This window comes from Hibiscus syriacus, unplaced genomic scaffold, assembly GCF_006381635.1.
Source record: "Hibiscus syriacus cultivar Baekdansim isolate YM2019G1 unplaced genomic scaffold, ASM638163v2 tig00112614_pilon, whole genome shotgun sequence".
Lineage (NCBI taxonomy): Eukaryota > Viridiplantae > Streptophyta > Magnoliopsida > Malvales > Malvaceae > Hibiscus > Hibiscus syriacus.
Window position 1 is genome coordinate 505,968 of NW_024063369.1, and position 12,086 is coordinate 518,053.

Genomic DNA, 12,086 nt, shown 5'->3' on the forward strand with positions numbered 1-12,086 from the left:
GGGTTTTGAAAGATTACATTCACAAGTAAACAATCATCATGCGGCTGTGATCTTTTCAGTACGCGATTGATAGAAGGAAGTTTGAAGAGAATGGTAAAAGTAAAAAAAAAATTGCTTGGTGTTTATCTTTTTATGTAGGCTTTGCTATCGGTTATGAATAAACTTATCCATTTTTCCTTTTGGTGGGAATTTCGTGTATATTGATGAAAGATTAACTCGAAAAAATTGAACAAAGTGGTTCCTTTTCTGTTATTGGCTTTTGCTCTTCCCAGCACAGGGAGAAAATCTTGCTATGTAGTTCATGTGTTTCTTTAACTATATTCGGCACAAATGATTGTTCATCGAAGCTCTGCTTGTTAATGACCAAAACCTGGTTTTTATCCTTGGGAAGAAATGGAATAATGTGGTTATCCGCTTTGAATTTGATCCCTCCGGGTATCTGCTATGAGCTCCTGGATTCGAAACACAGCGAGCTGCTGTTTCTGATACTTGATCGGGTGTTCGTTGTGGATGTTTTGACAGCAGAGTGTGCTGTCGGGATGAATGCTTGAATCCATGGTTATGCCATTAACGCTTGCATGTAATTCAATGCATGGGCTAGGGATGTTACATGAGGACCCTGCCATCCCAAGAAAGTTTACCAGGTAAGGAACCTGTCATGGTCTTTATCTGTTTGTGACCCGGCATCAGGGCTCGGTTGAGAAAGTACTTGTGTTCCATATTTATATTACTTTTGCCTCGTATGCAATGAGACTATTTGATGATTCACGAGGAGGGCCGTAACCTGATGGAGACCCCCGATGATAATTCTCCCGATGAATGCAACTGCTACACGGGGTTGGCGGTGAGAGCAATTCGAAGCTGTTCTCGTAGACTTAAACTACCATCTCAGGTTCCTACTTTTCATGACCATTCTGATGCAAGCTTGGCCTTTCGAAGCTACTAATTGATAGCTCCAAACATATGACAAACAGTTCATCTTGCCTGATGTTTTCCCAGATTTTAAGATTGAGATAAACTATCTGAAACAAAAGCGGTTGCAACTCCAATATAATTCATCTGTTGGATCTATATAATAACTTAAAAAGCACACTGATTCTTAAAAGATGATCGATTGAGTATTAAATTAAATTAACACCAATATTTTGAAGATTCTTAAAAGAAAAGAGTTTCAAGTGCATTTGAACTCATAATGTTAATAAGGAAATGGCATAAAGTTGTTCCTGTCTACTTGAATTCATATATAGATTCTCGCAGTCGCACATTTAAGATACACAGGTTTTGATTGAGAAATGCCCCTTCTCTCAAGACTCTTTCCAAAAATGTTAAGGCAATGATCTCACTAAACAAAGCAACCCCAGAATCCAACACTCAAGAGAAAAAATCATATATATATATATATAGCCACTATCAACCCTGCAATTAGACCACAAATACACACTACAAGCACATATAATGAACTATATCTTCATTCCGTTTATCCACACCTAGTTAACTATGATATCGAGTGACGCCTTCGCCTTTGGAACAAGAGCCGAGATTCTGCATTTGGTTTACCCCCTAAAGGCTTCAGATTGTTGATCCTGAATAAAGAGTTGAGCTTGCTTAATTTCTTGGTGAATGATTTAAATATCTTGTTAGCAGGCTGAGACCTGACCAACTCTTGTTTCATTGACACATGATCCTTTTCAAGGTCTGTTAGCCTCATTCTCATCCTTGCAACTTCGAGTTTCAGCTCTCGGTTCTCTCTTCTAACCGATGCGTAGTTGTCTCTCGGCGAGATGACTCCACTCCCTGCACCGCTGCTCGAACGTTGAGGGAAGTGTCCATTGATTGCACCGAAAAAGAGCTGATTGTGTCCTCCGTTCATTGCGTTCCGAAGCCTGATTTGCTCGAAATATAGCACTTGGACTGTCATTTGCACCGGTAACCTTTCATTCTGAGCTGCATGACTACAAGCTTCTTGAGATAATTTCTGACAATCTATTGTTTTGCAGAGTCTGTATCGTTCAGAATCCTTTATGTTCGGATGAACCTGTAGAAAGCAAAACAGAAAACGGTTTGCCTAAAGATGACTTAGCTACGAGACTATTTTTTAGTGTTTTCTTGTGGAACCCTCACCTTGAGGAAGATATCGACAGCTCTGTATAATCCGTCGCTAAGGATGCGAGCATGGTCGGGAAGTAATTCTGCTAGTGCTATGAATTTTGATGGCAGTAAATTCGTGTCCAGTGCAACTTCTGCAATATAAGTGTCCAGTAACTTCGATACTTTGAGGATTGAACTTTGTTTGGGAGATCCCGGGCTGTCGAAATCATATGCCATTTCGTTTTCATCTCTCATGAGATTATCCTCATCGTCATCCTCATCCAAGTTCAAAAATATGGAGAAGATCCTTAAAATTAACTCTGTATCATACAAGGTTGTATGATTGTTTCCATATGAATTGGCTGGTATTAGGATATCTTCAAGAATTGCCTGGTCTAGTTGCAGGCCTATCCTTCTCTCGAGATCCGATCTGCAAGAGGTGGATGCCCATGAGGAAATTGCAGTTTTCAGTAAGCTGGAGAGGAAAGCCATGGGAACCAAACTCTTCCTTGATTGAGTCGGCAATAAGCTAACCATGGCTTCAACAATTACCCTTTGTTTCTTTTGCAACTCCAAGTCCAACAGGCTTCCCCTTACCAAGTGATGATCCCTGACGACCAGACCTTGAAGAGAATTATGGGTGTAATTTATCAAAATATTGCTGATCATGTCCTGTTTTAGACCCTTCGACTTCACGGCCGTTAAAACTCGTTGGAAGAAATCAAGATTAAGAACCGCCAGAGACTTTCCCCACCAGTCAGATGGTGTTTCTGGTTCGGTGTTCGATATAGCTTTTGATGGGAAGTTGTGATCAAGTTTCAATAAGCCTGAAGTGAGCTGCTCTTTGCATGCATTATTGGCAATTGCATTGATAAGCCTATTAACCAGGTTGATCTCTTCAGATACAGGCAAGAGGTTTTCGCAACGGTGAAGAACAGATATCGAGCTCGATATGTTTGGGAGTACCATGTCTTTCAGATACCTTTCTGTCCGAGCTTCCAGATTCTTCTCCGCAAACTCTTCTGTCATCTCCAGGAAATGCGATGCACATCTTAACATGGCGACATTCGACAACGTAATCTCGATATTTATTCCATAGCAGAACTTTGCCGCTAGCTCAAATGCTTCTGGTCCACCAGGAATAGAAGAGAGATTCATAATTGAAATCATTGCATCCTTCACTTTGGTCAACAACTTACGGATTCTTCCACTCCGAGAGACAAGAGGGAACTGAAAAGAAAATTTACAACCACATGACTAAAGCTTCCATCACAATGGTGCAACAATTTCTGGGTCACAAGGTAAACATCTTTCAAATACCATATATGCAAACATCAGAATTACATATTGGTTGCTAAGGAAATGCCAAAACAGTTTCAGCTTTACCTTGTGAAGTGCAAAGCTTGAAGGTCCTACTTCAATGGTGAGATCACTAGAAACATCAGAAATAGGCCTGCATGATTGATAACTAGGTTAAAAGGAGGCTGCAAAGAGACAAAAACTACAAAATTAAAAACAAAAATGGGGGAGAAAGATGAATGAAATTCTACATGCTTGTTAGTGTAAATAGTTTAGACACCATATTGTTGCTTGAAATCATAAATTCCTCACTGCTTCAGTCAATTGCAATTGTTTCATTGAACATCTCAGTCAATGGAAAAAGAAAAACATGGAGGACCCCAGATGGGGAAACTGACAATAACTCAATAATTATAGCACGAGTGGTGTTGCTTAAACATCACTGCATTCAATAGCCAATAAGGATCATGTTTGCCTATCAAAAGGTTAAAAAAAATCTAGATGCATACACAGCAGAACTGGTTTTAGTTTGGAAGTGGAAAAAACAATTGTATTATTTTACATTCATGGATATGAATTGCTGGGAACCAAAAGGGACCCTTAATTTGATAACTGTGTGTGTTTTTGTTGCATTCTAAGAGAATATAGAAACTGATGGTAGGGTAGCTTATGAGAAAATAGCAGGTTGTATTATTGATATTTTAGGATAAGAACACATCATCACATCCGGAAACCGAGCCTCGTGGTGCCGTCACTTCAGACGGAAAACTTCCGAGGTCAAGATCTTAGCAAAAAGGGGTTAACCTGTCAAATTCTACATGACTGTATTCAGTCGGCCAGTGGTTTACTTGAGGTAGGGCTTAGATGAGCTGAAGCCATTGATATAAGAAAAGGCTGAAATCCATATACTTCTCTGATAACAGTTATTGGAAAAATTATTGCACAAAGAAGATTGCACTCTTTGCATAAATTATGAACCTAGGAAATAATACATAGCAATATACATACTCTTGTTGTGTCAGAAATGAAGAATGAAGTTGGAAAACATCACTTTCCAAAATTAAATAAAATATCTAAATCAATTCACTGTTTTGGGAAGTGAAACACAATGGTTCAAACTACTGAAAATAACCTTAAAAATCACTCTGCAACAAAGCTAGATTTCCCATAAACAACAGCAACAAAGAAGAAGAAGAAGAAAGTTATTACCATTCAGTGGCATGCCTTGGACTTGGACGGAAAGATCTCTTCCCTGATATAGTAGGTTTCACTTCACCAAGAGCAATAACACCCATCTTCTCAAAAACCTGGAAATTCTCGGATTTTAGCCCTATGAAATTTACGAACCACAAGCAGCCACTAACAAGTTAGCAATACTCCTTGGTTTCTGTTGCTGACAGGTTGTTGTTTAAGGACACCAAATCTCTCCTTTTCTTCTCGTAATGATCTATATTATGAAGGAGAAAGGCTGGACTCTGGGGTGAGGTGGACCAAGAATTCATGCAGGATTAAAGGGTGGTGATGGCTTTAAAATATACTTTTTAACGAGTGTCATGTACACAATGTGCTTTAATCTAAAGTCATTAACTATTTGATTGTTTGTACTTTTTAGCGAAAGCCGGTGGGAGATGACCTTGTTGACATGGTTTTTATTTATGAAGTAAAAAAAAATATTGCGGGAATCCTATAGGGTTGCACTGCTTGTTCGGGATTAATCATAGCTAGTGAAAGCCACCCATATAAAATGTTAGCTTAATTAACTCTTATATTATGTGTAAAGTCTTACTAAAGTAGGGTATTAAGAGGATGAGTTGGATCACATGTAATAATTAGTACCTCTCCTCTGTCCATATTACATCCCTCAAAACTACTTATCGCAGATAAATATGCGTGTATCTATATATAGCCTATTTTAGGTCCTAGCTAGTAGCCAAAGCCAGCAATTATGGTCATTTCTTTGTCACAATCACTAGGACATTACCTTAACAGGCTACAGTTTCCTTACACAAACTTTGGTGCTACCACACTGTGTATATGATTAAATATGAAGCTTTTAACAGCTAGTTAAGGGGGGAATTGTTTACAGATTCAACCATTCTAACTACAAAAATATCCATCTTGATGTGAATAGTTTTGGTTTCATTGTGAAGCTTCATTTAACCTAAACAAGTGTATATATGTACTCTTGGAACGGCTAACTGCTGGATTAATTATAACCAAAGATTGCATGGATCAAGTGGTAATAATATCCAATCAATTCTTGCTTTTTCCCTTTTGTATGTATGGCTAGAGTAAGTGGTAGCATTTAATTAGCTTCAAAGTTTGTCTCATAAAATCCTAGCCCTGGTTATATCTAGATGAGAAAATTATTCGGATATTATTTTTGTATATATAATATTCATACTAAGAATTTTATTTCAAGGAACATCGAACTCTTTATTACTTGACTCAATAGACGATGACAACGAAATGTCATTTTTTTCTTTCTTGGTTAGATTTGATAACAACATTATGTTGTCCTCCTCTGTGTTATGTGTATGAATACTCGAATCCAATTAGGACTATTGTCTCTTTTTTTGGGAGGGTGGGGATTTAAGGTTTGATTTTCATTTAATTGTTTATATTCTCTCTTAGGTAGGCACATCATGAGCAACTTATAGGTCTCTTGTGACAAAAGACATCTTAACTTTTTACTTTTCTTTCTTTTGAAATCCCATTTCTTTAGAGCACACCTTTAGATTTTTAAATGTTTGAACCAGGCATTATGACATTGAGCACCTACGCCAGAAAAAAAGAAAAGAAAAAGCAGCTTAACAGATTGGTTTTAGTATGTTCACCTGTATTAAAAGTTCAACATATCCATATCGAACATATACGAGTTGATCTTCGGTGTTCGATTCGAAATGAGAAATCCCAATTTCAGGTTCGATTTCTTTCGGAATGTCCCATTAAACCTGTATCAGCCAAGAACATGGGAGAACAGAGCCCAGAGCTGGACATCGATACCAAAAGCCAAAAGGCAATTTTCTTTTGCCCCTCTCTTTTCATTTTCTTTTCAAGTAAAACACAGATGAAGAGGGGGAAAGCAGTTTTGAATCATTAGTACAGCAGGTGGACAAGCAAAGCAAAGTTGGTGGCTACAATTATAGTAACAGAGAACATGTGAGCCCACACTATGATATCATCATGGTAACTTGCTGCAAATAGAAAAGTTGTTGATCGTGTGGGGGTGTGTGTATATGCTTACTTATGATCTTACTATAATTATTTACGAAGCTGAAGATTTTTTAACCTGTTTTGCACTTACTGGTCTTTGCCACGCTCGACCCAAAGGGTTACTTTCAAATCATTGAACCATCGATTGTCTACGTGTCTTCTTGCACGTGGGTTTGTTCATTAAGAACTGCTCTTCGGCCCTGTTTCTTCACATCCTCACCCACTTTGAAGCCATTTTCATGTAAAGAGTAACAAATAGTTTGATGTCAAATTTTAGTTAACACGGTTTCGAGTTCGATTCCCGACGTTGCTATCCTCTTGTCCGAAGCTTTGACTGTCCAAAGGAGGTTGCACTGCATGTATATATTTTGTAAAAGCTATGCATTTTTGGTCTAGGTTTTTTGAAAATACCAGCAGTAATTATGGCTTTCAAGGGAAAATATACTGTTGCTTTCATGCAAGTAAAACATGGGAGTTTATGGCCATTTGGCCATAAGTTCAAGCAAAGCAGGAAACATGGCTTTGTCATCAGAACAGATAAACACTTAGTGATGGTTGCGCATGCTCGTAAGTTCTATACAAAGAATGTAAAGTGCGCCCTCTATCCATTGAATCCGGTGAAATCCAATGATTAACTATTTAACTTTCCTATTTGATTTATGTAATTGTCCCGTTTAGCACTTGGAAAGTACTTTTTTTGTTCAAATTATTTTAGTTTTAGTATCTAAACTTTCAATTTTTTCAAAATCATATCTAACGTTCAGTTTTCATTTCATTTTATTACACCACCATTAATCATTTTAGTATGCCGCCATTAAAAACTTAACGCATTTAGTATATAAACTATTAATTTTAATCCATTTTAATACCTAAACTTTCTATATTTTTCAAAACTTAACGTTAATTTTGAACAGTGGTACTAAAATGAAAAAAACTAAAGTTTTTAACGACGGATACTAAATTGAAACAAAAATTAAACTTTAAGTATGGTTTTGAAGAAAAAAATTAAAAGTTTAATTACTAAAACATACTAAAATTAATACTTTAAGTACTAAACACATAATTTATCCAATTATTTTTATATCCATTATTTTCTGAAGAAAAAAGAAAGTTAAAAAATATATTTTTCAAAAATTAAAAAAAATCAATTTTTGTATTTAAAAAATATTTTTATTTTATAATTTAGTATCGTATATTTTCTATCATTAATAAATAAACTTTTGAACTTTTTATAAAAATCAATTAAACCCTCAAATTCAATTAAAAATCAATTAAATTCCCTATTACATCATCATCCGCACATGCATTATCAAATCAATACCATCAACCTTCACACCTATAATGATTTCATCAATCAAAAGATCATATTAACAAAGAGTTTAAGACTAAACTAGTACACTTAAAAAAACGAGATACCGCATTACTAATTTAAGACCACAAGAAGGGCAAAATTACCCCTTAAATCATTTTCATAAATAAGTTGACCCCTCATAAACAGTACTGTCCTTGAGTCAAACATAAATAGCAATAAAGTGTCTCCATCAAAGCTTTTCCCCACCTACACCCTCGAACAAAAGCAGAGGAATACCGACACCTTTTTACCCTTTCGATATGAAAAAAATACAACCAGGGGAAAGGGGCACTGAGAACAATCCAGGTCATGCGTTTATTGCAAAATGATGTACGTAAAACATCAAACTCAAAGGATAGTCACAGGCTAACCTTATATAGGGGCTTTATGTTGTGATTATTTGGAAGGGATACTACTTCATAGTCTGCTACAACAGCTTATTGCAGATAATATTGATGGTAATAAAAAAGACAACGCTACGCATAAGTACAGTCAGTTCCACTCTGAGGTAATGCAGATTGGTTGATAAGCCCTGCTGCACCTGGTAAATGTAACTTTGCACAGTTTGACTATAATGTACCCAGATCTATTAACAGGAAGAAGAAGAAGAAGAAGGGGAAAAAACCCTCAGACCATATCTGTCAGATAATGAAGAATGGCTCTAGCATTTTACATCAATTTGTGTGACGAACCTCACCGCCCTGTCTTGTGCTTCTGCTATTGCTTAGAGGAACAGAACTCTGATTTGAAAGCTGGAAATCGGAAAGGGGAACGGAACCTGTATGCGGAAAAAAAAGCCCAGCCGAACTACTAGATGTGCCAGCAGCAGAAGGAATTCTGGTCAAATAAGAATCCTTCTTAGGCCCTGGAATAAGCTCCGGATGTAAATCAGAAGAAGACGAAGCAGGTGCCAATGTAGCCAGTAAAGACCCAACTTGATAAGGAGCAACCGGCATATCAATTAGAGATGATGCTGATGGACTAAATCTTATTGTTCCCACAGGGTGATCGAATTTACATGTGGACCCAAACTTGCAGTGCCCATTCTGCAAGTAGAATGAACAAGGCTGCACACCCTGTTTACAAGAAAGAATCAAATCACACCAAGTTTTAAAAACTCAAGTTATTAGGATAGACACTGCATCTCAACATCACAGAACTGTGAAAGTAATTAATTATAATATCCAATGAAAACCTATAATCCTCACACATCCTCCTCAAAGAATACTTCTATTTATCCAAAATTAATTATGAAACTTTGACGAATCTAAGTCATCTAGTAAGCAATAATTAGATTCCTGAGTTCTAAAGGCCAGCAAAAAACCCTTCAACAGTATATTATTTGCAGGTGTAAACAATAAAACTGTTAAACGTGTATGAAGAAATCTCAAATCTATTAATGATGACCATTATTGAACCATTCTCAAACTCACACTTGAGCATTGATTAAAAGTGGAATCAAAGGTAAAAAGGCTGTCACTTCCTTTCTTTCCCATCTAAAGAACAAAACTTTGAACTCCATGGTAGATAAATTTAAAAACAGAATCTCAGACCCGCTCAAAGCCAATTCCAGAGGTATTTACAATATATTAATCTAACCAAACTTGCTTTAATAAAGCAAGATTTTGAAGTCAATATCCCTATAAAAGCAAAGTCTAAGTGACAGCATTCTAACAAAATGTCATATTGAGCATAAAACACAAGATAAAGAGATTAAGAGTGTTCACATACCGGACGTAAAGGAAATCCCATTGGATTGAGGGCACAATTTGTTCGTGGCAGAACCCTGTCTTTGGGATGATGATACCTACAAGAGGATCCAAATTTACAATCACCAGTTCTCAAATAGTACTGGCATTCAGGTTCACCGGGTCTCTCTGGGAATGTTTGTTCCTTCTGGTTACTGCTTGAAGGATCAGTAAAAGAGGACAAGGAAGAATAGGGTCCCACAAGTGAGGGCGTTGAAGAAGATAGCTGCGTTAGTCCATAGAGTGAAGTTGCTCCAACAGCCGGTTGCGCACCAGGAGAGAGTGCTGGGCTTATGGGCGCCTGCACAAAGCAAGTCAAAAAAAAGCTTCAGGAATCCCATTCACTTTCGCATTATTGTAATGCAACAATGCTGATTATCCTACCGAATAATGACTCCAACCCGGAATAGGAACCACTCCAGGGGAAAACAGCACAGGACCATAAGCCCCTTGAACATATGAACCAGGCATTATTGGAGGCCTTGCCACTCTCACACTGGTGGATGCTCCCCCATATTGTTCAGGCATAGGACCCGAAGGAGACTGCACCGACTGATAAAACTGAGGTGCAGATGCTGGCATTGACATGCCAGATGGCTGAGGATGATGGAATTTACAATTAACACCAAATTTGCACTGCCCCATTTTCAAATAGTAGGAGCATTCTTCCTCGTCCTGTTAATATGTGCACATCAAACCAGTTCTGGAAGTTTTTAAGTATACTCAAATATATACATACAAATTGAGAAAGAAGATGAGAAGAGGAGATCATCCAAACCGGTCGTAGTGGATATCCATATATATTAAGTGGAACATGGCCAAAAGATCCACCTCTGTGTTTTGGATGGTGAAACTTACAGGATGCACCAAATTCACAAGTCCCAGTTTTTAAATAAAACTGCAATAACCACAAAAGCAGAAGTTAGGGAAAAAATAAAGAAAAGGTCTTTGCAGTATTAATTAGCAAACGGGCTGGTTCACCAACAAAGATTTTGCATTTTTCCATAAATATTTTTTTTTACCTGGCAAGCGGGTTCCCCGGGTCGTTCAGGGTACGCCCCTGTAGCTCTTACAGTAGCCTCAACCTGAAGGGCACCACAACCAAATAAATATGAGCAACTAAACTCTGACAAGAGGCTTAAATCGAATTACAAGGGGGGAAAATCATCCCATACATCTGACAGGTCATTAAGAATATAAGAGAAGGGCCACTTGTATTACCAATTTTAGAGAAGATGTTGAAGAAACAAATAGACATGTGTTGGAGACAATTTGTTTAAGTCCGAAGCAAAGCATGTCAATCATAACTTGTAAATTGAAATGGTCAGTTTCTATTTTGAGAGAAATATCATATTGGAAATACTACCTCTATCAATATACCTATAAGGGAGAAATTCTTGCATTGTTGCAGCACAAAGATTATAACTGGGGAAAGTTGCTTTAGTTATCCACTACTACAGTGGTAAGTTCCTTATTCCTAGTGCATTTTGTACTTTCATAATCAATATGAAATTGTTAGAAGTAAATTCACTTAGTTACACCACATCTGTCGCTGTTAACAGTTAAACAAAACATCAATAAATATTCTTCATCTTATTTCCATTAACCAATATCAGTTAAATGTAAAGTACAAAATGCAATCAATAAAGAAAAAGAAGGAAAACCTCACTTATTGAAGCAAATGATAAAAGGATTTTACTTACCGCAGCACGGTTGCGAGGGTGATTGTACCGGCACCTAGTACCGTACCCGCATAGACCGGTTCGCATGTAGTAAACACAGTCAGGTACCCCAGGCCGTTCCGGGTACGATCCAGTACCTCTCAACGACAACTGCCACATCGATTCTGCGTCAAACCAAATAAATACTAATAAAACACCTAATTCACTCTCCATGTGGTAAAAACCCTAAATTCCCAGATAAAAATAAGTTTTATGGAGGTGATATCGTTACAATGCGGGCAGAAAACCGGGATAAATAACGGAAAATACCTTCCAAGCCAGTTTCGGGACCGGCGGGGCTCCATTCGGGCTGGTGAACCGATTGCCACCCGCTCCGTGTCGGGTTTCGACCGTACAACTCCATCGGAAACGGATTCTTTTTTTTCGTTCGTGGGGCGGGGCGGGTTCTGTTACTTCTGAATATCTTACCAACTACAGAGAAAAAATAAAAATAAAAAATGGAGGCTCTACACTATACAGAGAAAAATGGAAGGCTCTAGAATGGCCGGAAAGAGGTCGATCGACGGTGGAAATAAACTGAGAAACAGTAAGGAGGAAGAAGAGATGTAGAGATTATTTTTTTCCCTGTATTTGAGCTTTTGTTTATCTCCTCTCTCTACATTCTCTCCCTTACTCTCCAACACCGTATGTCTGGGTTCTGGG

The 12,086-nt window shown here is 37.6% G+C and overlaps 2 protein-coding genes across 2 annotated transcripts; both read right to left on the minus strand.

Annotated features, from left to right (window-relative positions):
* Positions 1-1,231: 1,231 nt before the first annotated feature.
* Positions 1,232-4,895, minus strand: LOC120182077 (BTB/POZ domain-containing protein At1g03010-like). The gene is made up of 4 exons (XM_039187101.1): positions 4,597-4,895; positions 3,475-3,541; positions 2,122-3,318; positions 1,232-2,035 (listed from the first exon to the last, which is right to left on the minus strand). Exons 1-4 carry the CDS (start codon positions 4,680-4,682, stop codon positions 1,496-1,498), a joined length of 1,890 nt encoding a protein of 629 aa, XP_039043032.1. The 5' UTR covers positions 4,683-4,895; the 3' UTR covers positions 1,232-1,495.
* A 3,353-nt stretch (positions 4,896-8,248) lies between these two features.
* LOC120182048 (zinc finger CCCH domain-containing protein 32-like) lies at positions 8,249-12,086 on the minus strand. The gene is made up of 8 exons (XM_039187070.1): positions 11,694-12,086; positions 11,406-11,548; positions 10,725-10,787; positions 10,481-10,600; positions 10,087-10,377; positions 9,686-10,003; positions 8,647-9,030; positions 8,249-8,540 (listed from the first exon to the last, which is right to left on the minus strand). The coding sequence occupies exons 1-8, from the start codon at positions 11,785-11,787 to the stop codon at positions 8,382-8,384; spliced, it is 1,572 nt and encodes a 523-aa protein (XP_039043001.1). The 5' UTR covers positions 11,788-12,086; the 3' UTR covers positions 8,249-8,381.

What these genes read in the sequence shown, in the direction of transcription:
- LOC120182048 (XM_039187070.1), bottom strand. Translation starts at nt 11,787, where the DNA reads ATGGAGTTGTACGGTCGAAACCCGACACGGAGCGGGTGGCAATCGGTT. An exon ending in ATGGATATCCACTACGACCG is followed by an intron (nt 10,378 to 10,480) that starts GTTTGGATGATC and finishes ACATATTAACAG; the next exon opens with GACGAGGAAGAATGCTCCTA. An exon ending in CGGGTTGGAGTCATTATTCG is followed by an intron (nt 10,004 to 10,086) that starts GTAGGATAATCA and finishes TGCTTTGTGCAG; the next exon opens with GCGCCCATAAGCCCAGCACT.
- LOC120182077 (XM_039187101.1), bottom strand. Translation starts at nt 4,682, where the DNA reads ATGGGTGTTATTGCTCTTGGTGAAGTGAAACCTACTATATCAGGGAAG. An exon ending in CCAAGGCATGCCACTGAATG is followed by an intron (nt 3,542 to 4,596) that starts GTAATAACTTTC and finishes TCAATCATGCAG; the next exon opens with GCCTATTTCTGATGTTTCTA. An exon ending in CAAGCTTTGCACTTCACAAG is followed by an intron (nt 3,319 to 3,474) that starts GTAAAGCTGAAA and finishes TTTTCTTTTCAG; the next exon opens with TTCCCTCTTGTCTCTCGGAG.